The sequence below is a fragment of the Malus domestica genome, chromosome 17 (assembly GCF_042453785.1).
Source record: "Malus domestica chromosome 17, GDT2T_hap1".
Taxonomy (NCBI): Eukaryota; Viridiplantae; Streptophyta; class Magnoliopsida; order Rosales; family Rosaceae; genus Malus; species Malus domestica.
The window spans coordinates 6,811,439-6,834,530 of NC_091677.1; the positions used below are offsets into that span (position 1 = coordinate 6,811,439).

At 41.0% G+C, this 23,092-nt stretch overlaps 4 protein-coding genes and 1 non-coding gene across 8 annotated transcripts; all 5 read right to left on the bottom strand.

Annotated features, from left to right (window-relative positions):
- Positions 1-4,193: 4,193 nt before the first annotated feature.
- On the bottom strand, positions 4,194-6,445 carry LOC103404743 (uncharacterized). 4 transcript variants are annotated; one of them, XM_008343700.4, is made up of 4 exons: positions 6,195-6,445; positions 6,019-6,089; positions 5,409-5,495; positions 4,194-4,474 (listed from the first exon to the last, which is right to left on the bottom strand). In XM_008343700.4, the coding sequence occupies exons 1-4, from the start codon at positions 6,409-6,411 to the stop codon at positions 4,451-4,453; spliced, it is 399 nt and encodes a 132-aa protein (XP_008341922.3). In that variant the 5' UTR covers positions 6,412-6,445; the 3' UTR covers positions 4,194-4,450. The 4 variants fall into 4 exon arrangements, with proteins under 4 accessions (XP_008341922.3, XP_070672672.1, XP_070672673.1 ...); XM_070816571.1 differs by having other exon boundaries at positions 4,388-4,687; positions 6,195-6,405; XM_070816572.1 differs by having other exon boundaries at positions 4,388-4,694; positions 6,195-6,405.
- Positions 6,446-7,557: 1,112 nt separating this feature from the next.
- On the bottom strand, positions 7,558-8,630 carry LOC103404899 (syntaxin-124-like). The gene has a single exon (XM_008343864.4). The coding sequence runs from the start codon at positions 8,580-8,582 to the stop codon at positions 7,665-7,667; it is 918 nt and encodes a 305-aa protein (XP_008342086.1). The 5' UTR covers positions 8,583-8,630; the 3' UTR covers positions 7,558-7,664.
- Positions 8,631-9,387: 757 nt separating this feature from the next.
- Positions 9,388-11,600, bottom strand: LOC103404900 (QWRF motif-containing protein 3). The gene is made up of 6 exons (XM_008343865.3): positions 10,404-11,600; positions 10,183-10,302; positions 9,957-10,073; positions 9,784-9,873; positions 9,596-9,703; positions 9,388-9,456 (listed from the first exon to the last, which is right to left on the bottom strand). The coding sequence occupies exons 1-6, from the start codon at positions 11,598-11,600 to the stop codon at positions 9,388-9,390; spliced, it is 1,701 nt and encodes a 566-aa protein (XP_008342087.3).
- Positions 11,601-13,111: 1,511 nt separating this feature from the next.
- Positions 13,112-13,183, bottom strand: TRNAD-GUC (transfer RNA aspartic acid (anticodon GUC)). The gene has a single exon. It is a non-coding gene; the product is annotated as a tRNA-Asp (tRNA).
- A 5,381-nt stretch (positions 13,184-18,564) lies between these two features.
- Positions 18,565-22,033, bottom strand: LOC103432111 (probable galacturonosyltransferase 10). The gene is made up of 2 exons (XM_008370276.4): positions 21,532-22,033; positions 18,565-20,306 (listed from the first exon to the last, which is right to left on the bottom strand). The coding sequence occupies exons 1-2, from the start codon at positions 21,679-21,681 to the stop codon at positions 18,858-18,860; spliced, it is 1,599 nt and encodes a 532-aa protein (XP_008368498.1). The 5' UTR covers positions 21,682-22,033; the 3' UTR covers positions 18,565-18,857.
- Positions 22,034-23,092: the final 1,059 nt, after the last annotated feature.

Below are 23,092 nucleotides of genomic sequence, written 5' to 3' on the forward strand. Positions count from 1 at the left end.
TAATCAGGTAAGGGGTTCCAGGCAGTCAATTCCTGGCTGGAAGCTTGATTCCAAGTACTGACTGATTGCTCTCTTTCTCCTTGTCTTGCAGGTAAGAACAAGGTCAAAGGAAAAGACAGGGGAAAAGCATGATATGGGATACTCTTGCTTTTAACCCTGATGATATGAGATATTCTTGCTCTAGTATAGCTTGTTTGCAGAGGTATTATCGGGGGGAAAGAAAGCTGAATATTTTGAAAGGCTTCGTTGGGAGTGCCCTCTCAGATATGAGGAAGGGTTGAGCATTTTTGCAGGTCTGCCTGTCCGTTGGGGATGGAGGTCGACATATATAGGAGTCTCCTTAACAACAAGTAGCAATGCTATTCCTTTACCCTACTTGGTCATAGCACAGTAGTGGGAGCTGCCAGCTTCACATGTTTTAACGTTGTCAGAGCACTTTGAAAAAGTGGTTTATGGTATCTGGAAAGCTGATGTTGCGTGTGAAGATTACAGACAGCTTTATCCAAGGAGATCCGGCTCTTGAAGTTGGGAAAGTGTTGCCTCTTCGGTTTTCGAACAAGCAATCCTATCGGGGATCTGGCTCTCGAGATTCGGAGAACGATGCCTCTTCGATTTTTGAGAAAGCAATCATGCTAGGGGTCTGGCTCTCGAGATTGGAAGAGCGGTGGCTCTTCGATTTTTGGGAAAGTAATCATGTTGGGAGTCTGGCTCTCGAGATTCGGAGGGCGGTGCCTCTTCGATTTTGGAGCAAGCAATCTTGTTGGGAGTGTTTTCTCGAATGTGAGTGAAGGTTGGGCATGTTTGCTAATCTACCTTGACACGAAGCACAGAGGTTGACACATAGGGACTTTCCAATTATCCAGCAATGGTACTGTTCCTTTACCCTCTTCGATTTTTGAGAAAGTAGGCATGTTGGGAGTCTGGCTCTCGAGATTCGGAGGACGGTGCCTTTTCGATTTTGGAGCAAGCAATCTAGTTGGGAGTGTTTTCTCGAATGTGATTAAAGGTTGGGCATGTTTGCTAGTCTACATTGCCACGAAGCACAGAGGTTGACACACAGGGACTTTCCAATTATCCAGTGGTGGTACTGTTCCTTTACCCTTGTGGGTAATAATATGGTAGCTAGACCTTCAAAATTTATGTGTCTAAACTTTGTTAGTGTTGTTTCTTTGCTATTCTTTTACCCTTCTTGGTCAAAGCGATGTAGTGGGAGCTACAAGCTTCACGTGTTCAACTTTGGCAGAGAACTTTGGCAAAGTTATCTGTGGTACCCATGAGCTACTGTTGCGTGTGGGAAGTGGGTGATTGAACAGTAAGACTCATGTGCTTTCTACTTCACCAGAAGTCTTCGACCGAATGCCCATAATTTCCGCAAAGCTGAGTGTGCGTGTGACAGGTGCTGACAAGGCTGGAAAAGTAGGTGCCTCTTCGATTTCTGAGATCGGCCCTCGTGGTCTCTAAGCAGCCTAGCTTTTGAGAAAGCAAGCGCCTCTTCGATTTCTGAGATCGGCCTTCGTGGTCTTTGCGCAGCCCAGCTTTTGAGAAAGCAAACGTCTCTTCGATTTCTGAGATCGACCCTCGTGGTATCTGAGCAGCCTTGCTTTTGAGAAAGCAAACGCCTCTTCGATTTCTGAGCAGGCGCCTCTTCGATTTCTGAAGCTCCGTCGAGTGCAGATTTTTATAGAGGCTGGCATTAAGTTCCAAAGCACCCTTGAATCTCCACCAGTAGAAGCTCCATTCTTGCACTTCTAAGATCTTGATTTGTCCGACCTCTTCTCTCTTCAACACCTTTGAAAATGTCTGGCCCCTCCGACCGTCGTTTTGACTTGAACCTTGTTGAAGAGGCAGCCCCGCCTTCTCCTGACAACATATGGCGTCCATCCTTCGTCTCCCCTACTGATCCTCTTACCGTTGGGGATTCCATGATGAAGAATGATATGACCGCTGCGGTGGTGGCCAGGAACCTTCTCACTCCCAAAGATAACAGACTACTTTCCAAACGGTCTGATGAGTTAGCTGTTAAGGATTCTCTGGCTCTCAGTGTTCAGTGTGCAGGTTCTGTGTCTAATATGGCCCAACGCCTATTTGCTCGAACCCGCCAAGTTGAATCATTGGCGGCTGAAGTGATGAGTCTCAAACAGGAGATTAGAGGGCTCAAGCATGAGAATAAACAGTTGCACCGGCTCGCACATGACTATGCTACAAACATGAAGAGGAAGCTTGACCAGATGAAGGAATCTGATGGTCAGGTTTTACTTGATCATCAGAGATTTGTGGGTTTATTCCAAAGGCATTTATTGCCTTCGTCTTCTGGGGCTGTACCGCGTAATGAAGCTCCAAATGATCAACCTCTGATGCCTCCTCCTTCTAGGGTTCTGTCCAGTACTGAGGCTCCGAATGATCCCCCTCCGGTGCCTTCTCTTTCTGGGGCTCTACCGACTGCTGAGACTTCTCCTAAGCAACCTTTGTGAAGGCTCCCTTTTGTTTGTTTATTTTGACTTACGTATATGTACATATTTGTAGCTTATCGGGGATATCAATAAATAAGTTTTCCTTCATTTCAACGTATTGTGTTAAATACACCAAAGCCTTCTTCGCTAAGTTCTTTGAATTTTCTTTTGTTGAAGCTTTGTGGGTGGAGCATGTAGGTTGAGGTAGTGTTCCTTTAATTTCCTGAGTGAGGAAAACTTCTCGGTTGGAGACTTGGAAAATCCAAGTCACTGAGTGGGATCGGCTATATGAATCTTAGAACGCCATTGTGCTCGGTCCTGTGTCATGTCCTTCGTTAGATCCAAGTACTCTGAGTCTTTTCTTAGAGTCTCTTCCAAAGTTTTCCTAGGTCTTCCTCTACCCCTTCGGCCCTGAACCTCTGTCCCATAGTCGCATCTTCTAATTGGAGCGTCAGTAGGCCTTCTTTGCACATGTCCAAACCACCGTAACCGATTTTCTCTCATCTTTCCTTCAATTTCGGCTACTCCTACTTTACCCCGGATATCCTCATTCCTAATCTTATCCTTTCTCGTATGCCCACACATCCAACGAAGCATCCTCATCTCCGCTACACCCATTTTGTGTACGTGTTGATGCTTCAACGCCCAACATTCTGTGCCATACAGCATCGCCGGCCTTATTGCCGTCCTATAAAATTTTCCCTTGAGCTTCAGTGGCATACGGCGGTCACACAACACGCCGGATGCACTCTTCCACTTCATCCATGGTTGAAATCACTTGCTGATTGATATTTCGGAGAAATTGGAGAAGAGGATGCAGGATGGCATTCAGATTGTCGGAGGAGAGTTGGATAGAGTAGGGGTATGCTGGTATGGTCGACGGTTGGAGGAGGGAGCGGAGATGGAGTTGACAATTGGAGGAAAGAAGTTGGAGGAGGGTGGGAGGAAAGAAGGTGTGTGAGAAGTAGAATAGGATGTGTGGATATCACACCCCTTAATATTATTGGGCCACCTAAGATGGTCAGCAAATTGGGTACTCCCCAATGAGTACCTAAGTATTATCAAGGAAAATATGTTGACCGGAAAGTTGATGACCACGATGAAAGTAAAATCACATGAAATGGGAGTGATGGGAATGCTTCTGAACCAGGTGAGATGCAGAAACTTACTGCAACTGCGGGTGGTGGGATGAAGTTGGAAATGCAAGAGAGTTCCGAGAAAAGTGAGGGTTCTGGGGTGACAGTGAAGAGTGGCTTTATCAGCGGCGAGAGACTGAAACGAATGGGGATCAACGGCTAGTAATAGGAGGGAGGAGAACAAGGTTAAGTTTTTAAGACCAATGGAGTGGCAAGTGTGAGAAGTAGGAGATTCCTCATACTTGATCAGAGTGGGTCTGTGGGCAAAGAAGAGGAGGCGGCTTTAAACTGGAAACTAAACAGGGGATGATCAACCCGTCCATTCTTCAGATGTTGAAAACTTGGAGCTTCCAAACCCTGCAAAAGCCGAAGATCATAGGAAACAGAAACACTTGAAGTTGGAAAATCGAAAGAGTACAGGGACGTTAAAGACATCAACAAATAACCTAAACAACACGAACACCAGGAAATCAGAAAATAGTGATGAAGAAATGAAATGTTAGCTTCTGTGGCATTGTCGCGGGGAAGGGAGGAGAAAGGGTAAATAGAGATTATGAAGGATTGGTAAAGGGTCTGATTCGGTTGTCCTTCACAATCTCAAGCATAATTAATCAAACGACCTTATATCATTGAAAACATGAAAAGTTAACTCATGGGATCGTAAAAGCAACTACAAAAAGAGCACAACTGAACAGGGGCATAAACTCCCAACAAAACCATTAACCTCAACTTTTTCAATGTATTCATCTCCACAGACTAATCATAAATCATTTCCTGACAATGAGAAAGACATATGAAGACATGTTATATCCAAGCAAACTTGTTATTACGAAGAAGTTCCAGGAGTATCTAAAACTCCAAACCTCAGTGCTTTGCTTCCACAAGGTTCTGAAAATAAACAACTTTAGTCAGCAAAAGCTAAAATTACAGTCCAAAATAAAACAAGAGTTACGTCAGTGATTCCATTCCATATTAAAATGCCAAGGTCACTTCCAGTTGTGTTTACCTAATTCAATCCAAACGTGTTGTTTATCTTCCTCTTCTCCCAGATACTACAACAGTCCTCCAATATAGTGGCACACATTATAGAAAATAGCTACACTGCATGCTTCACAACAGATAGAAGCACTCTATAAAAACCGGAATTGTCCTAAATTCACCTAACCTAATCCATTGTTAGCTCTATGCGGACATTAGAAACAAAACAACACACCATGATTTTATCATCCACACACACACACACGCATTTTTGAAAAAGCAACTCCCCATGATAATCTGATCAACTGACCATATGCGAACAACTTGAAGATTGCAAATAAGCGTGTTACACATTGTCCAATTCATCTGATGATTATATATGTAAATTTTCTTATAGATGAACCACTAACCATTTAATACAACACCATCTCTATCCGACAACCAAAAGCGCACAATATACAGCAAAATATGATGAAGGGGCATAAGAAGAATAATCATTTATCTACACGGTATAAAATGGGAGATGCATCATGGGTGATCTAATTACGTATTTGGAGTCCTAGTTACTTTTCAGCATGCACAGAGTGAACCGAATCGATACGCTGGAATAAAAAAAGTAGAAGAACAACATTTCACTAGAATGGGAAAGCGAACAGTCATATAAACGCATATCTAATTGACTACACCAAAATCAAGACCATGAGCCGCTGCCCACGTTCATTTACATAAAAACCATTGCTCATTCAAATGACCACAACAATGTTGCTTAGGATATCCGATGCCTAGGCTCGTAACCGACCACAACAATATCATAGTACTTAAGGGAGAAAGAAATCTGAAGTACCTCTTCTTTCTTGCCTTTGCCTCCAGTGAAAAACTTGTAACCTCCAAAGATGAGTAGACCCCAGCCAGATAAAGATACAATTACAAACTGCAAAAGTACCGTACCCAGTCAAGACAACTTAATGTGTCAACTAATTTCTATCATACTAGTGGTTCAAGAACAACACTAATCAATTTCAACGAGGTAACGTGTAAAACCACTAATCCGTAACTAAAACTCTCTTTTACCATGTTTATATTTAAGAAAATCATCACTCTTTTCGTCACAATATAAATCATAACTCATAAGATAAAAACATTTCAAACCCAAAACAACAAAAAATGCATCTTTCTGATTATATATAGATCATGCTACATTTCTTCATCCATAAAAAAAAAATTAGTTTTTTTCTTTGTAATTGTCAATTCCAAACAAATGGGTAAAATCAAAACCCAGAAAAAATCATCAAAATCATCACAACCCAAAATTTAACAAGTAACTAATTTCATGAAATTGAATACCAAAACAATAAATACATGCATGCATACATATTACACACACACACACACACACATATATATAAATTCATGAGATCGAAGACCAAAAAATGTAGCGGGAGAGAGAGACTGACATGCTCTTCCTTCCATTTAGATGGGCTCAATGGGTCTTGCCAGACGTTAACCCTTGGGGGTCCATGGTGATCTGAAAATTTCACATTTTTTGTGGTTGAAAACCAAATCAGCTAAAAAATCAGATCGGAGATCAAGTAATACACAAAATACAAGATTGAAAATTTGGGATTATTACCAGCAGCGCCGGCGAGGCCGCGGCGGTGGATTATATTGGAAGGGAGAGACGAAGTTCTCGCCGTGGAGATGCGGCTTGAAGTGGCGAGTTGACGAGCTGCGGCCGCCGCTAGAGTAGCCATGCCTTTGAGCTTCAAATGAGAGAGAGGGAGACGAAGAGAGGAGCGAGAAAGGGAAATACGAGGAAACGCTTTGGTCATAGAAAGAGGCTTGCCCATCAGAAAAACGACGTCGTCTGGGCTAATTACTGATGGAGCACGGTTGGTACTTTTACTTGGGTTAGTACTTGTAAGCCCAAGGGTGACAAACTAGGCCGATTTACAAAAGGAAATTTACATGCAACGGGAACTGTAGAATAACGGTTTTTTAAATATATCACGGAGCGGAAGGTTATACGTTTCAACCTAGTCGCATAAAAAATAGGAATGTTTTATCAGTATACCTCTTTTTATTTCTTACACACTTATTGTTAATTTATGTTCTTTGATCTTCTTCAACTCATACAATCCGATGACCATATAAACAAATTTTTAACCAAATTGGGTTCCATCAAATCCTTCTTCAACTCATACGATCTAATGACCGTATACTTCTTCAACTCATACAATCCAATGACCGTATAAACAGAATTTTACTGAATTTGTTTTAACAGTTTAATGAAGTTTCACTTATCTTAATCGCCTACTTCTATTTAAATCGTGTTAAAATGAAGTTTCAGGTTGTCACGTTGTAGTTGAACAGTAGCTTTTGATATGTACCAGAGACTCACACAATGTGAACAACAAGGTTTTAAAAAGTGTGAGACGCTAGTCGAGCGGGGCTAGGGTTTAGGCCATTTTTTTTATTTTAATTAAATTTATTATCTAACGTATAAATAAATATTCACTTATATGTAAAAATACATAATTGTACTGAGATACATAAATTGTAAAATAGAATGACATATAGATTATAAAATTTAGAATGTATTGAAAACATGGGGAACAAGCATATAATGAGTGTTCATCTAATTATTTAACAAGTCTCTTACAATATATTGAAGAAAAAAAAACAAAATGCAAAATGAAAGTTTTTTATTTTTTTACAAAGTGAGAGTCGCCTAGGCAGACTAGGCGGGTGCCTCAGCGGGCTAGGCGGGCGTCTAGGCATGTCTAGGGGCCCTTTTTTAATTTTCAAATGGCCTAGGAGTTAATCAGGGTGGTGGCCTACCGTTAGCGCCTAGGCAGGGTCTAGGTGTCGTTGGACGGAGATTTTTAGAACAATAGTCATGTGAAGCAAGTGCTACATAATTGATTAGTGTCTGGCACAACGTGCCGGCCCGTTTTAGTATTTTATTATCCACTCCTTATTAATTCAAAGTTAAATTATGAGATAAAATGAAATTAATATTTCATACAATGTAAGCCTAGCAATGTAGAAACGTACAAAGAATACAATTCTTGTTAACGCAGAGGGCAGTTGCATATTTTTGTTAACTCTTGAAGTCAAGCAAAATAGGCAAAAGAAGAATGACAATAACACAAGTGCCAATAACAATGGCAATGCAAGTGCACTTCCTGGTACTCTTCTGATAGTCCTTAGCCACCTCAAGCTGCACGGTTCCCCGCCTAACGAATGAATTGGCATGCGCCACGTGGCTCTCGATGTCGTTCAGCTGCTGCCCTTGTGCATCTACGAGTGCAGCCATGTCAAGGAATACCTGGTGGAGCTCAATGAGGCTCTTCTCCATCTCCTTCACAGCACCAAGCCTCTCTTGGATTTCTTGAACCGTGTCCAAAACTTGGCCGCGGCCCTGCTCCTCCATCGCCTTCTGGAGCAATGTCTCTCCCTCTCCGCTCGATATCAAATTCTCTATTGTTTCCTTGTTGGCCTTCTCACCTGTGATTGTGAAGTACCTCCTTTGAACTGTCTCTTTGTATTCGCATGCAATTTTGGCCCTTAAGCCTTGAAAATCATCCATCATGTCCTTTAGCTTCTTGGCCAAGCCATTGAACACTGAAGTTCTTGTTCGATCCGAAGATGACCCTGTGCCGCACCCTGGAACTTTTCGCTGATCCTCATTGGAGAGTTCGAGCTTTTCTAACTTCCCCTTGATGAGTTTAACCAACTTCAACACCTGCTCAACATCAGAGTCCATCCGTGCGCGAAGCCCCTTCATGGACTTGGCATCGTGGACGAGCTTGCTCTTCTCGTTGGCTCCCTCTAACCGCTTGTAATGCTGCACCACAGCTCTCATGTCACGTTGGACATTCTCTATCTCCTTGAAGAATCCATCAAGATCGACAGTCTCTTTCCATGTCTCGCCTCCATCCTGCATGTCATCGATGTAGACTTGGCGCTCAAGGTCCTTGTATCTTTTGAACGAATCGCTCATAAACAAATCGTTCATCTTCGCAGATCAAGTATTTCGATCAACTTTCCTGTTTGGCAGGTAGGAGTTTCGGGTTTGGATTGGTGAGAGGCTCGTAGCAACCTTCACTTTTTAAGAGGACGGACATTGGAGGAGAGGGATTCATGGTTGCCCATGAACTACCACATGGCTGCATCTCCTAAATGAGATACCATTTGAATTGGGTTTGACTTCGTGATTGATTTTCAACTCAATCAACAACTGTAATTTTGAAACATAAGAACGTGTTGACCAAATGGATTAATTAAATAAAAGAAACATGATGAGCACTAAACATTTTGTCGCTGCAGCTGGCCGGCCGGCCTGAGTAAATTTCGAGTGTGACGGCCATACAATCACGTGAATTACGCAATATATAATTCAATTCATCTAGGGTTTGCAGTGTGAGCAGTGCCGTTGCAGTGAAAACTAGCAAAAAAAGATTTTGTCAACATGCTACAAACACACATGATAAGAAAGCAGAATTAGTAACAGCCAAACTTGGTATATCTACAAAAAAAAAAAAAATTATTACAAGCGATATTCCTACTTTAAGCAACGTAAGAGGAAGACCCTATCTACGTAACAAAAGTGAAATTACGCGAATGTTCAATCGGCTAATTACCAAAACTTTCTTGCTCATTCACAGAACGTTATACTCACATATACATTACAAGGGCCAGTTTCATGCATCAATCACCTTCCAAGCCAACAATTTCTAAGAAATATAACGTCACTTAGCGCCCGTGCTATATAACTTCGTCGCAAACCCTTTTTTTCTTTTTTCTTTTTGTCTTAGTTGCTGCTAATTAATTTGTTCTTGTTTCCAAAGTTCCAACTGAATTATACTGCACTTCAAACTCCTCTCTTCAATCTGTCCGAACAAAATCAGAAGGAACAAGTCAGTTTTCCGGAGTTTGGTGCAGTTCATGTCATGTGACATTAAGCATTAGTAACCGTAATTTGGAACACGTTAGTTTTATAGGGAAAAGGAGTTAGCGTCCGTTTACTACCTCTAGTGTGGAAATGTTTCTGAAAAGCTCAAGACACTCCTCTAAAAGCAATTTTTCTTGTGCAACCACCTCCGCTAATTCCGACAGTAACGGAGCAGCTTGCTCTGCCTGTTCAAGAATCGGCTTCAATGTAAGTCCACATTACACGAATCCCAAGTATACAACATTATAAAACAACTGAAGCGTACCAATGGTGAGAAATTAGAAAGCAACAACTTAATGGAAGTGGTGAGATCCGAAGCATGTCGAAGAGCAACAGAAGCAGATTGAGTGTCCGCCTGCATTCGCACTCAGTTTTGTTAGAAAAAATGCATCTCTTTTGCCCAAAATAAGAGATTAGAGTCAGTTTCCTTTCCCCTACCTCTGAACCTTCAACGAGGGGCACCCTGCAGACAACAGAATGCAAGCACTCTTTCATCATGCAAACTGCTGCCATGTGTTGCCGTTCCATATCTCCCCAAGAATCCAATGGCTTAAGCTACACAAATTACAAACATATTAACACAGGTTGTTTGAATCAATCCAAACTTCTATACACCATCAAATCTCGTAACGAAAACCCTTAGGTATCGTAGTTTGCCACTCACTTGAGAATAGAGTATGAAGTTCAGCTTCATGTCAAGCCTTTCTTTTTGTAACTTCACTTTCTTCTGTAGCACGGAATGCCGTAACTTCATCAGAGCATCCCAAGCATATAAAACATTGACCTGCAAATGTTGAAGAATGTTAAAAGTGTCGCATAGAAAACTTTGACAATTAAATATAACTTATATTTAGTGATTTTATTGCCAATTGCACCGAGACATACCTGTGCTTGATCTGCTATGTTCTGATTCACAACATCAGCTCTAGCATTTGCAAACCGCCACTGCAAATATCGATTATGAAGCAACCGGAGTTGATGACCCATCTCTGTCATACTTGAGCCCGAAGAAACCGAATTAGACCTCACCAGCAAGACATTAGAAGAAGAAGATTTTTTACTCTTGAACAAGTCCAACCCCAAGTTGAACAACTTCTCCACCCCTTTGGTTTTCGAGGGACTTGTAGGGGGCTTCAAGCTCGAAAATGACATTGGTACTTCCTTATTCTCCACAGACATCGTCGGCGACCCTGTTCTTCCCGGCGACAACGCCCACTGTGTTGTCGCCGTCAGAGAATGAGCCCTCCTCATCACATTTTTAATGGTGAATTTGTTCGGCTTCGGAGACTTATCTCCCGATATCGGATTTGCGATGTTAGAATCCGACGTCCCTCTTCGATGCCTCAAAGGTATCTCATTCATGTACTTGGAAGAAACCTCTACACCCGATTTCCGAGCAGCTGAACCAACATTCGGAGACCCCATAATCATCCCTGAAGAGCCGTCACTGCACTCTGATTCCGAATCAAGGGTATCCGGGAAACCATCCGAATTTCTCCGAGATTGTTTCTGATACAGAGCATTTTCGTCCACTGAAAATCTCCGAGGAGCTGCCACATTCGAACTGCTTGAAAACTTGCTGGAAGACGACGAAGTAGAAGAAGAAGAAGAGTTAGAATTTCTGGAAAACCTGAACTTTCCAGTGTATCTCATCGACCCGCCAAGAAACGGTATGTGACGTTCTTTGGCGCTTTCTCTCCCTTTCTCTTTGGGATTATCCAACGAACCAAACTCTCTGCAGCTCCTTCCTCTGTCAAAGATTGAATCCTTACGTTGGACGCGATCTTCGCGCCTGTCGTTTCCGAGCTGGTCGGCGAGAGTGTCGAGCTTCTTGTGCGACGAGTTTGAAGAGGGCCATAGTCCGCGGGTGGGGCCCGAATCGTCGAGCTGCGTTTTGGGCTTTCGGGCATCGGAGAAAGGTGAAACAGGTTTGCGCCGGACCGGCGAGATGGGATGGTTCGGCGACGGGAGCGTGGTGGTTTCTGTGGTGGTTGGCGATGATAGAAACCGCGAGCTTACTTCGCGGGATTTGGCTCTTCTGGGTTTGTGGGATTGGTCTGTCACCACTTGATCGTTCTTCATTCTGTGTGTGTGTATGTAGAGAGAGAGAGAGAGAGAGAGAGAGAGAGAGAGAGAGAGAGAAGTGTTTTGAAGGATTTGAGAAGTTGATTTGTCTGCGTTTGTTTGGGAAAGAGATGAGACCAAAAACAAACAACCACATTTGAAATGGCGGCAAATTAGATCCTCTGCCGGCATATGAGGGGGTTTTGTGGGATATTCGAGGTGGGATTACTGAAATGCCCTCGTCGAGGCTGACTTGGTAAATATGTGGCCAATAAAACAAAATTGATTTGCATCAAATTTTCTTTCTGCGCTCCAAATTGAATATTTTACAGTGAACAAAAAATAATAATAATCTTAACTTCAAGTAGGAGTGTGAGAGGTCAAACAAAGAATGTTAAATCGTTATAATTTTGTGATAAATTTTAGAAACAAACTATCGCTACAAAATATCGATAAACGTAAATGAATTTAGATATTTGCATCATGTTTGTTTTTTGTCAAAATTTACATCATGTTTAATAATTATAGTAATGCTTATATGTATCGTATTTACTTATTGGAATTACGTAAAATTTATCAAACGTAGCAATGCTCCATGCACTTTATTTAATCGTATTGGTGTTTACATGAAAGAATGGCTAAATACAACTAATTTATCTTTAGAAATTTAAAATGTTTTCGCTTTGGGTGGTGGAAGGAGTGAATATATATAAGAGTTAACGAAATGAACTGAGCCGGCAAAGTTAAGAGATAACAAGGGGTTTATTTGGAATCAGCCATTTGTCAAATTGTGTTTTTTGTGGGCTTCTGCAATACACTTGGTATTTGTTAATTTGTATTTAATTTTTGGGTTAAATTTGTTATTAATATGAATATGCGTGTTTATGTAAGCTAATTGTTTTATCTTTGTTACTGTAAATAAAATTCAAGTGATAAATTAATCTCAAATCATATGAAAGAAACAGTCAATTTCGAGTTCGATAAAACTAAGAGACCGTTTATATATTTTGTATGATTGGTAAGCTTGGAGTTGGAGTTGGAGTTGGAGTTGGAGGCATAAATATAAGCGTAGTTAGTTATAGGGGTAATATTAGGGAGATCAAATCTTTTAAACCAAATTTGTAAACTAAATGATATGGTTAGAGATGATTGAATTACTAATTCAGTGTCAATCAACGTGCTTTGTTTTTTTGTTAGTTATACATCATTTGGTTTGTAAAATGATTTAAAAATTTTGGTCTCCTAAAATTATTCAAGTTAGATAGACGTGACACAATTCTAAAAGAAAGTATAGTGGTTACATTAATTCTATGAAGATAAACAGTTACTTTGAATTACGGGTGAGCAAAAGCGAACTTAGAGCTACCAAATAATTACATGCACGCACAAGGGGGTCGTGAAATACTAGAAAAGTCAAACTTTGTGTAAGTTGGTGAGCTTCTCACATTACAAGCCAGAGATAACAGCAGCTCGGCCTCTGAAAAAAAAGAAATAAAAATAATAAACAGCTTAAAATTCAAAAACTGAAACGCCGTTGCCGGGGATCGAACCCGGGTCACCCGCGTGACAGGCGGGAATACTTACCACTATACTACAACGACCTTGTTGTTCCAGATCCCTATTTGTTATTATTTGTTATTTTTCCATTCCACGTTATATATCAATCGATTACCATCTATGACAGGTAGAGGTATAAGTATTATGGGTTAAAAAATCGACTTCACATTTTCCTACCACAGTTGGCATTCGAGCAATATTTTAATCTAAACTACAACTTGAGTGACCACTCGGTACTACGGTCTAGTGGTATTCCTTTCCATTTGTAAGTGAGAGGTTTTTGGTTCGATTCTCGCCAAAGACGAATTTGAACCACATTATTGCTAGCCTATTGTGAGGCTAAGTCACCTCCACCCCCTTAGTGTAAAGAATATCGTTTGTTAAAAAAAATACTACAACTTGAGTGCAAATGAGGGAGTTCTAACCAACTTCGCTACTCTATGGTTTGCCAACTCAGTTTGCCGTGATTGTACCTCATTTGTTAAATCATAAAACTATATGTTGTTAGCACGTAAAGAAAAGATAGGAAAATGATTTCTACACACCATTTTTCTCGTTCTAGACATCCTTTTATGCTTGCGTCTTCATTCTCCTTTGCTTTGCTCGATCCAAAATCATAAATTGAAGAGTAAACGAAAATGATTGATTTTATTAGAAAAGGTGTGGGATTTTCTATAGCACTTGACCAACCAATAGATCAAATAAGCATGTGGTCCAATATTTTAGTAGATAGGATGTTGGGTTTCCACCCATATCTAGGGTTTGGACTCCCTTCTCTCCCAAATTATTATAATAATTTCAAACCCTCATCTCTACTTAATATTAATAAATAAATAAAATAGATCAAACAATTTATAAGGATACAAATATTGCAGTTCAACATATTAATATTATACCACAGATACTGCCAAAAATAGTTCTTGAAGAATAGTGGTTAGCATTAACAACCTGAATGACTTATACGAAGTAAGAGCAAACTGTCGATTTGCCATCTGAACTATCACCCAACTTTCGATTTCCCACCTGAACTTTTTAATTGGAAAATTAAGGACTTAAACTAATTTTTTTGGCCGATTTACCCCCTACTGTTAATTTTTCATTCATTCCATCCAAAATTATGTTAAATGGATGTGTGTGCACAACATGTGTGGGTAGTTCGATCGCTTCATTCTTTAAAATAATTAAAAACCTTAGATTTCTATAATATAAACCTATGCAAATATGTATGATTCTATAGTTTTTGTGTTTGAATGTTTAGTGATGTAACGTTTTTGTCCACAAATGAGAGTTACATGGTTTGCACATGATAAGATTTAACGTTAATTTGGATGAAATCTATTAAAAACTAACGGTAGGGGGGAAATCGGCCAAAAAATTAGTTTAAGTCTGTTGATGCACAAAACCGGATGGTCTTGGTACAACGTAAATCCGACCGTGAATCTGCATGAAATGTAAATGACACAAGAGTTATCGTGGTTCACCCCAAGGTTTGGGCTACGTCCACACTGATAGTTGATTCTGTTTCTCTGTAAGTGTATGGATACAAGTGTTTGGGGAAGTCCCCGGAGAAAGAAGAGAAGGGAGAGGAGAGCCTCGGTGGTGTGAGGTCTCTCCTGAATGTAATGATAGCTTCTCTTAGCCTTCTTAGGCTTGGCTCTTTTGCCCCCCCTTAGAATGAGGGGAGGAGTCCCCTTTTAGGCCTGGGTTACCACTTCGAAAAGAAACAAGTGAAGTTTTCCTACTCATGACATTGACTACTAGCTAGACACCTCATTCGGCAACTCTCTTCGCCTGAAGACTTGGGGGACTCCCACCATATGCTACTGCACCTTGATACTCGGCAGTCTCACAACCACTCAGTGACTTGGATTTTTCAAGTCTCCAACCGAGAAGTTTTCCTCACTCGGGAAATTAAGGGAACACTACCTCAAACTACATGCTTCACTCACAAAGCTTCAACAATACAGGTTTCAACAAAAGCAAAAATTCAAAGAACTTTATGAAGAAGGCTTTGGTGTATTTAACACAATATGTTGAAATGAAGCAAAGCTTATTTATTAATATTTTCGATAAGCCACAAATATGTACATAAACATGAGTCAAAATAAACAAACAAAAGGGAGCCTTCACAAAGGTTGCTTAGGGGAAGTCTCAGCAGTCGGTAGAGCCCCAGAAAGAGAAAGCACCGGAGGGTGGTTATCCGGAGCCTCAGTACTTGACAAAACCCCAGAAGGAGGAGGCATTGGAGGTTCATCATTTGAAACTTCATTACCAGGTACAGCCCCAGAGGACGAAGGCAATAAATGCCTTTGGAACAAACCCACAAACCGCTGATGATCAAGTAAAACCTTACCATCAGATTCCTTCATCTGGTCAAGCTTCCTCTTCATGTTTGTAGCATAGTCATGGGCGAGCCGGTGCAACTGCTTATTCTCATGCTTGAGCCCTCTAATCTCCTGTTTGAGACTCATCACTTCAGCAGCCAATGATTCAACTTGGCGGGTTCTAGCAAATAGGCGTTGGGCCATATTAGACACAGAACCTGCACACTGAACACTAAGAGCCAGAGAGTCCTTAACAGCCAACTCATCAGACCGTTTGGAAAGTAGTCTGTTATCTTTGGGAGTGAGAAGGTTCCTGGCCACCACTGCAGCGGTCATATCATTCTTCATCACAGAATCCCCAACGGTAAGAGGACCAGTGGGGGATATGAAGGATGGGCGCCATATGTTGTCTGGAGAAGGCGTGGCTGTCTCTTCTCCAAGGTTCAAGTCAAAACGACGGTCGGAGGGTCCAGACATTTTCAAATGTGTTGAAGAAGGAAGAGGTCAGACAAATCAAGATCTTCGAAGTGCAAGAAATGAGCTTCTACTGGTAGAGATTCAAGTGTGCTGTGGAACTTAATGCCAGCCTCTATAAAAATCTGCACTCGACGGAGCTTCAGAAATCGAAGAGGCGTTTGCTTTCTCAAAAGCTGGGCTGCTCAGAGACCACGAGGGCCGATCTCAGAAATCGAAGAAGCACCTGCTTTTGCAGCCTCGTCAGCACCTGTCACATGCACAATCAGCTTTGCGGAAATTACGGGCACTCTGTCGAAGATTTCTGGTGAAGTAGAAAACACGTGAATCTTACTGATCAATCACCGCTCTCCATATGCACCATCAACTCCTCGGGTACCACATATAACTTTGTCAAAGATCTCTGACAAAGTTTAGGCACGAGAATTTCGAAGTTCCAGCTACCCTACTATTACCCATAAGGGTAAAGGAACAGCACCACTGCTTGACAACTGGAAAGTCCCTATGTGTGTCGACCTCCGTGTTTTGCGGCAGGACAGGTTGGCAAGAACGTCCAACCTTTACTCACATTCGAGAAAAGACTCCCAACATAATTACTTTCTCAAAAACAGGAGTAGCACCGCTTTCCGAATCTCGAGAGTCAGATCCTCGACGGGATTGCTTGTTCGAAAACCGAAGAGGCACAACTCTCAGAACTTCGAGAGCCAGATTTCCTTAGATAAAGCTTGTCTGTAATCTCCACACGTAATATCAGCTTTCCAGATACCACATACCACTTTTTCAAAGTGCTCTGACAAAATTAAAACACGTGAAGCTGGCAGCTCCCACTACATTGCTGTGACCAAGAAGGGTAAAGGAATAGCATTACTACTTGTTATTGGGAAATCCCTATATACATTGACCTCCCTCCTCAACGGACAGGCAAACCTGCAAAAATGCTCAACCCTTTCTCACATTCGAAAAGGCACCCTCAACATAACCTCTCGAAATACTCAGCTTTATTTCCCCCCGATAATACCTCAGCAAATAAGCCACACCAAGAACAAGAGTATCTCATATCATCAGGGTCGAAAGCAAGAGTATCCCATATCATGCTTTCTCCCTGTCTTTGTCTTTGTCCTTGTCCACACCTGCAGGACAAGGAGAAAGAGAGCAGTCAGTCGGAACCTGAAATCAAACCTCCAATTTGGAACTGACTGCCTGGAGCCTTTGCCTGGTTGCTTACTTAGCATTGCTCTCGAGTACTCATCCTCAACTGCTGTCAAGGTCACGAATTCCACCGGCAAATACCTCATGACAGTTGATCAGATATTGGCTCTTTACACTGAAGCTGCCAAGCGTGGATGAGTCACTATGAAGGAATGTTCTGAAGGACCATTTAAATGCAAAGGTTGCACACCACTTCTGCCATGCAAAAGATTGAAGCAGAATGTTCAACGGTGAGCTGAAACAGATCACTACAGCACGACACCTTTCCATACCACATTCATTATTCCGTCAACAGCAAAAGTATCCCATATCATCAAGGTCGAACGTACTCTAGATTTGATGGACTTGTTTTGACCCTCAAATTTTTAAGTCGGCCTTATACTCTGAAGGGCACCAGAAAACCCTCCAGCACAGTTCAAGAATAAGCCTGTGGAAAGTTACTTCTTCAAAAGCAAAAGTATCTCATATCATCTCTTATCCATTTGCTTCTCCTTATCCTGGCAGTTGAATGAGAGACAAGGAGAATGAGAACAATCAACCGGAAGCCGACGTCAAACCTCTGATCCTGGGTTGCTTACTTGGAAGTTTGACTGCTTACCTTGTCTGTCACCTCTTTCGGCAGATCTCCTAGCTCGGCGACTTGGGGGACTCCTACTATAGGGTTTGTATCACACTTGACTAAGCCCGAAACTACAACTAAGCTTCAAGTGAAATTGATACATTACCTTGTGCGTCAACATCAGCTAAGTACACCATTCCCGGATGGAGGAAAGGTATTTCCAGAGAAGGGCAGATGAAGATCAGACCACACTTCGGTACTTAGAAGTTTCGTGATTACTCAAGGGATTGGATCTTGCAAGTCCCCAACCGAGGAGTTTCCCTCACTCGGGAACTTAGGGGAGCACTGTTTGTACCATACTTGACCAATCCCGAAACTACCGAGCACCGGCCAACGCTATACTGTCAAGGACCCAGAAGAGTTCCCCTCCGACCAGGAGGCCAATCACTACTCGACACGTGTCAAGATTAGAAGCCAATCAGAGCGCAGCACGTGTCAACATCAAGAACCAATCATAACATGACACATGTCAATGTGACAAAGCTACAAGTTTTTCTATAAATAGGGGTCATTCCCCCACAATATTGCCTAATGCCATTTTGTGTTAAATCATTCACAAGAACTCACTAAATTGAGAGCTTGATCCTTTGTACTTGTGTAAGCCCTTCACTACTAATAAGAACTCCTCTACTCCGTGGACGTAGCCAATCTGGGTGAACCACGTACATCCTGTGTTTGCTTCTCTGTCTCTATTCATTTACGTACTTATCCTCACTAGTGACCGAAGCAACCAAGCGAAGGTCACAAAACCTGACACTTTCTGTTGTACCAAAGTCTTCGCTGATTTTGTGCATCAACAAAGTCCTTAATTTTTCAATTAAAAAGTTCAGGGAGAAATCGAAAGTTGGGTGATAGTTCAGGGGGTAAATCGACAGGTTACTCTATGAAGTAAATCATCATCTATAGACTATACTACAACACAACCAGTAAGATCAAATAAATAGCCCCACCCATCTTACAACCACTACCCATCCATCCATGCTTTCATCCTGCAAAAATTATGCAAGCATTCATCCATGCCCTCAAAGAGGTTACGTCTCCTTTACACACCAAACCTGTCGTGGTAGAGTCGAAACTTCCATGCCTGAAATCTCAATGGAAATTGCACCGTTGCAGTAACGGATGACCATAATCAACGTATTTCTCCCAGAGGGGCTTGTACTTTTCCATCCCGATCTTCAACCATGGTTTTGAGTTTCCGTTGTAGTGCAGCACAGCACCTTTCTCTATTAAGTGAGGGTCAACGGTTGTGTAGCCCAAACCCAGAATATGCCACGAGGCGTCCAAAGGCTCTGTCAATCCGTAGAATGTCAACAACCCAGGTGGTAGTGTGCCGAGCTTCCACAATGTCCGGTCTATGTTTCTTTCCTGCCAGTAGTGGTAGATGCCGGTGACATTCCTTTTCCTCCATTGAACCAAATCAAAAACATTCATCCCGAATGCCCATCCACATGCATCAGGATCAAAATGAGCTCTTATGAGAGGGTGAGAGTAGTTCAGATATTTATGGTATCTGTGAAATGTTTCCATGCATGTCTCCACCGCACCATTGACATTATCTTTCAAATCAATGGAGAACAGATCAGACAGATCCTTCTGAACCACAACATCATCATCCAGAAATACCACCTTCTTCAGGGCAGGAAAAACTTCCGGAATATAAAACCTCAGATGATTAAGCATAGAAAGATACTTTGGGTTTCGAAACTTGATTGGTGTCCGCCCATCATCACTATTTCCAGAGAAATAATAACTCTGAGTATCAGTGTCTTGGAGCTGCTTAAGTACAGGAACATAAGAAGCATTCAACCACGTAAAATCCTCAAACTTTTGAACCTCGACGGCCACCCCTCTGAAGCTGTTTATAGAAAACCAGGCCTTCATTGCAGCATAGTTGATTTCATCAGTTACGAGATGGAAGACAATCTTATCTGGATTTTTGGAATTCATCGAAGTTGAATTGACCACAACAGAAGTTGCTAGGATGTTGTCAGAGAAAACACAGAAATGATAGAGATTGCTATCCTTCAGTTTCATTTCTATTTGCTTTCTGTCCTTAATTTTCCTCTGTATATTCGGGCTTCTGAACCATTCACTAGTCAACTGAATACCAAGGCAGTAGAGACTTTTTGGGACTTCTTCAGCAGCTATTTGTCCATACTTAGAACTTTTCTCACTCACCGAACTCATCTGTTCTTCCAGAGTTTGGATTTTGGCTTTCAGTCTCATGATCATGGTTGCACTATCATAATGGAGCTGCTGTGCTTGGTAAAGTATAAGTGCCATATCACGGATTGCAGTTTCCGTTTCTCTAATAGTCAGAGGAACTCGCCTGGTTGCAGCATTTGACAGCAGGATCTGCGAACTGCGAATCTGGGCACTTAGTTCCCAAGCAAACTGAAGGTTGTTACTTTCTTTGGCAATCACAACAAAAGCTTTTGCAAGAGCAATTTGGTCATTGAGCTGCCTTGAAACTGAGTTGGGGCTCAGCATTTCGTCGGTAATATTAAGGCCTTCCATAACTCTATCATTCCTGAACCTCTGAGAAAGGAAAACAAGCACATATTTTATTAAGGTTTGCAAAATAAATTGGAAAAGGTAAAGGGGAAAAAAATGCATATTTATCACTCCTCCAGAACAGAAAAGAAGAGAACAAAGATTTATTTCGTCTTCCAATATATGGAAGGATTTTATTGGTGCCCGTCACATAAGAGCAGCTTCCCAGCAATCTTGCATCAAGACCACATGATTTGTGTCATGATACACTTCCAATTCAGAATGCTAGGATTCAGCCAGCGTTTTAGATATTTTAACTCGACATCAGTCGAAAGTAGATCATCAAGTCGTATAAGTTATCTGTATGAGTTAACTCTGGCCATACCACAGTAAATGTGCTGTCTTAAAGTCCCTTTTCTTGATACTATAGCATTCACTTCTCCATGTACTTACTGCACTTTACGGTGACATCTACCTTGACTTTGTGATGACAATAAAATCTCTAGATTCTTCTATGGATCTAATCAAGTCTATACATTTTACAAGAATCCACAACATGAGCAGACTTTGAAACACTGAAAAAGACATAACCACGCACATCCATATCATTTTATATGATTCAACAAACATTTCTATTCCACTTCGAAAAATTTAATGCAAGCAAGTTCAGTCAAATACACCGGAATCCCTTTCCCCAAATAAAAAATTTATTTTAGTACTCTTCCGGTTTATGCCCTTGCCACGGCATTAGTTCCCTCCTTCACTTAAATTCATATACATATACACAATAGCAATATAGATCAGAAAGTAGCGGGTTCCTACCCAATAGATCTTGTGCACTCAACCCCTATTACATTGAAATCAGAGTCTTCTGCCCCTTCGAAGAAATCATTGGAAATAATAAGATTATATCAGAGGACATCTAGATCAACCTAAATCCGAACTGAATAACACTTCATTGTCTCTAATCGAACCGAACCCACGTATGCAAAATCAAATCCTTGCTCTACTAACTAAGAACACCAAGTAAAGGGAAAATACTATTGAATCCTAAAGCTCACATCCCTTTGTTGTTTTAGCTCCCAAAAAATGGAAAACTCACAACCCAATTCAGCATTTTTTTTACCCCAGCTCCCAACTTACTCAGAAACCCATCATCCAATACTCCAAACCCTCCACTTTCCTACATTTTCTAGGCAACCAAACAGTGTTCAAACACCCAACTAAACACAAAAACGACAAAAAGGGTAGAGAAGTAATATACGCATACCGTGGGAATGACAGGCCTGGACTCCATCTGATTCACTCTGCTCAAAGTAAAAACGAAGAGCAAAACCGCAACCCCGCACAGCGCCCACCAGAAGGCATTGGGGAACCGCCGCCGCAGCGGCCGCCGGAAGTCCGCGGCTCTCCGCCTCATTTCTCCACTGCTTCCAAATCTGAAGCGTCCAGAATACCCGTTTGTTTCCCGGAAAGTTGCAGCCTTCCGGACAGAGATCGCAATCCGGATCAAAACTTGGGGGGATTGGATCTTGTCACATGAGGAAAATTGGGGATGGGAATTTAGGGTTGTGGGGGTTGAATCTGTGGTGGGTTTTTGGATTGGGAAGAGATTTACTGAGAAAGAAAGGAGTTTTTATCTGTCTTCTTCTTCTGCTTCTCAGTCTTCCATCGTCTTTCGCAGAGAGACAACAATTGTTGTTCGGGGAGTTCGTGTGTTGTAAACTTGTAATTATGTGTGTGGAGTGGCGTGGCTTCTGCTTCTCTGTTTTATTTATTAATTTTTTTAGTACAGTTTTATTTATTTATTTTTGTTTTTTTTCCTTCTAAAGTTATTAATTTTTGTTTCATGATTTGCATTAGGGGGGTACGAATTCCACCTATTCATCTTTTTTTACCCATTTTCTTTCATGAACAAAAACTAACAAATATGCGTGAAAAGTAAAAAGTAGTGTTTGCATAACACTCCCCTTTGTATTATTCAGTGATCCAAAGTAATTAACTATTAGATATTGCATATAGAGATTTGGTATATTTTAGCAAAGCTAGATATTGCATGAAATTCACATCATTGTAGTTTGATTCAAAATTTTGAAGTACGGTTACAATATTACATTTCACTCAGTATCATACGAGTTTTATGCAAGATCTAAACGTTGCAAGGTTTTATAAAATTTCTAAATACAAGATCTAACAGTTAATTTTTCGGACCACTCAAGAAAAATTGAAAATTTTGATGCGGTTGCTTCTTATTATTTTTGTTTGTATTTATTTGGTTTTATTGAGATGAAAATAGCATATTGAAGCGAAACAAACAAAGGTTAGTAGAAGACTTAATTCAATTTGGTGATGTCATTTTCGTTTCATCCCTCAAAGTCTCTTTCCTCGATGGTTAAGTGATGGTTACCTCCACATTATTGGCAAAAATAAATTCTATTTTATAGGAACAATAATAAGTTTACTATGATATAAATAGATCAAACGAGGAGAGCTTCTACATAACGAGATTGCAATCTTTTTGTATGTGAGAATCGCACTAGAGCGTCTTCTACTTCTAATAGACTATAAACTAGATTAGGATTATCCTCAACAAATTCATAAGAAGTGATCCCATTTTTTCATCAAGTTAGGGTAAAGACCAAAGATCTTGAGTGACTGATCCGGCCTAAAAACTCAAAAGCACCAATACCATAGTTACTTAGCATAACTGTAGTAAGGGATACCTGTGACGTCATTGTGAGAGTATGAAATCAACCACGTAGTACCACAATAATTGACTTATGATATTACAATGACATCCTCTTCAATTAAAAGAAAGACGTAATTCTTGT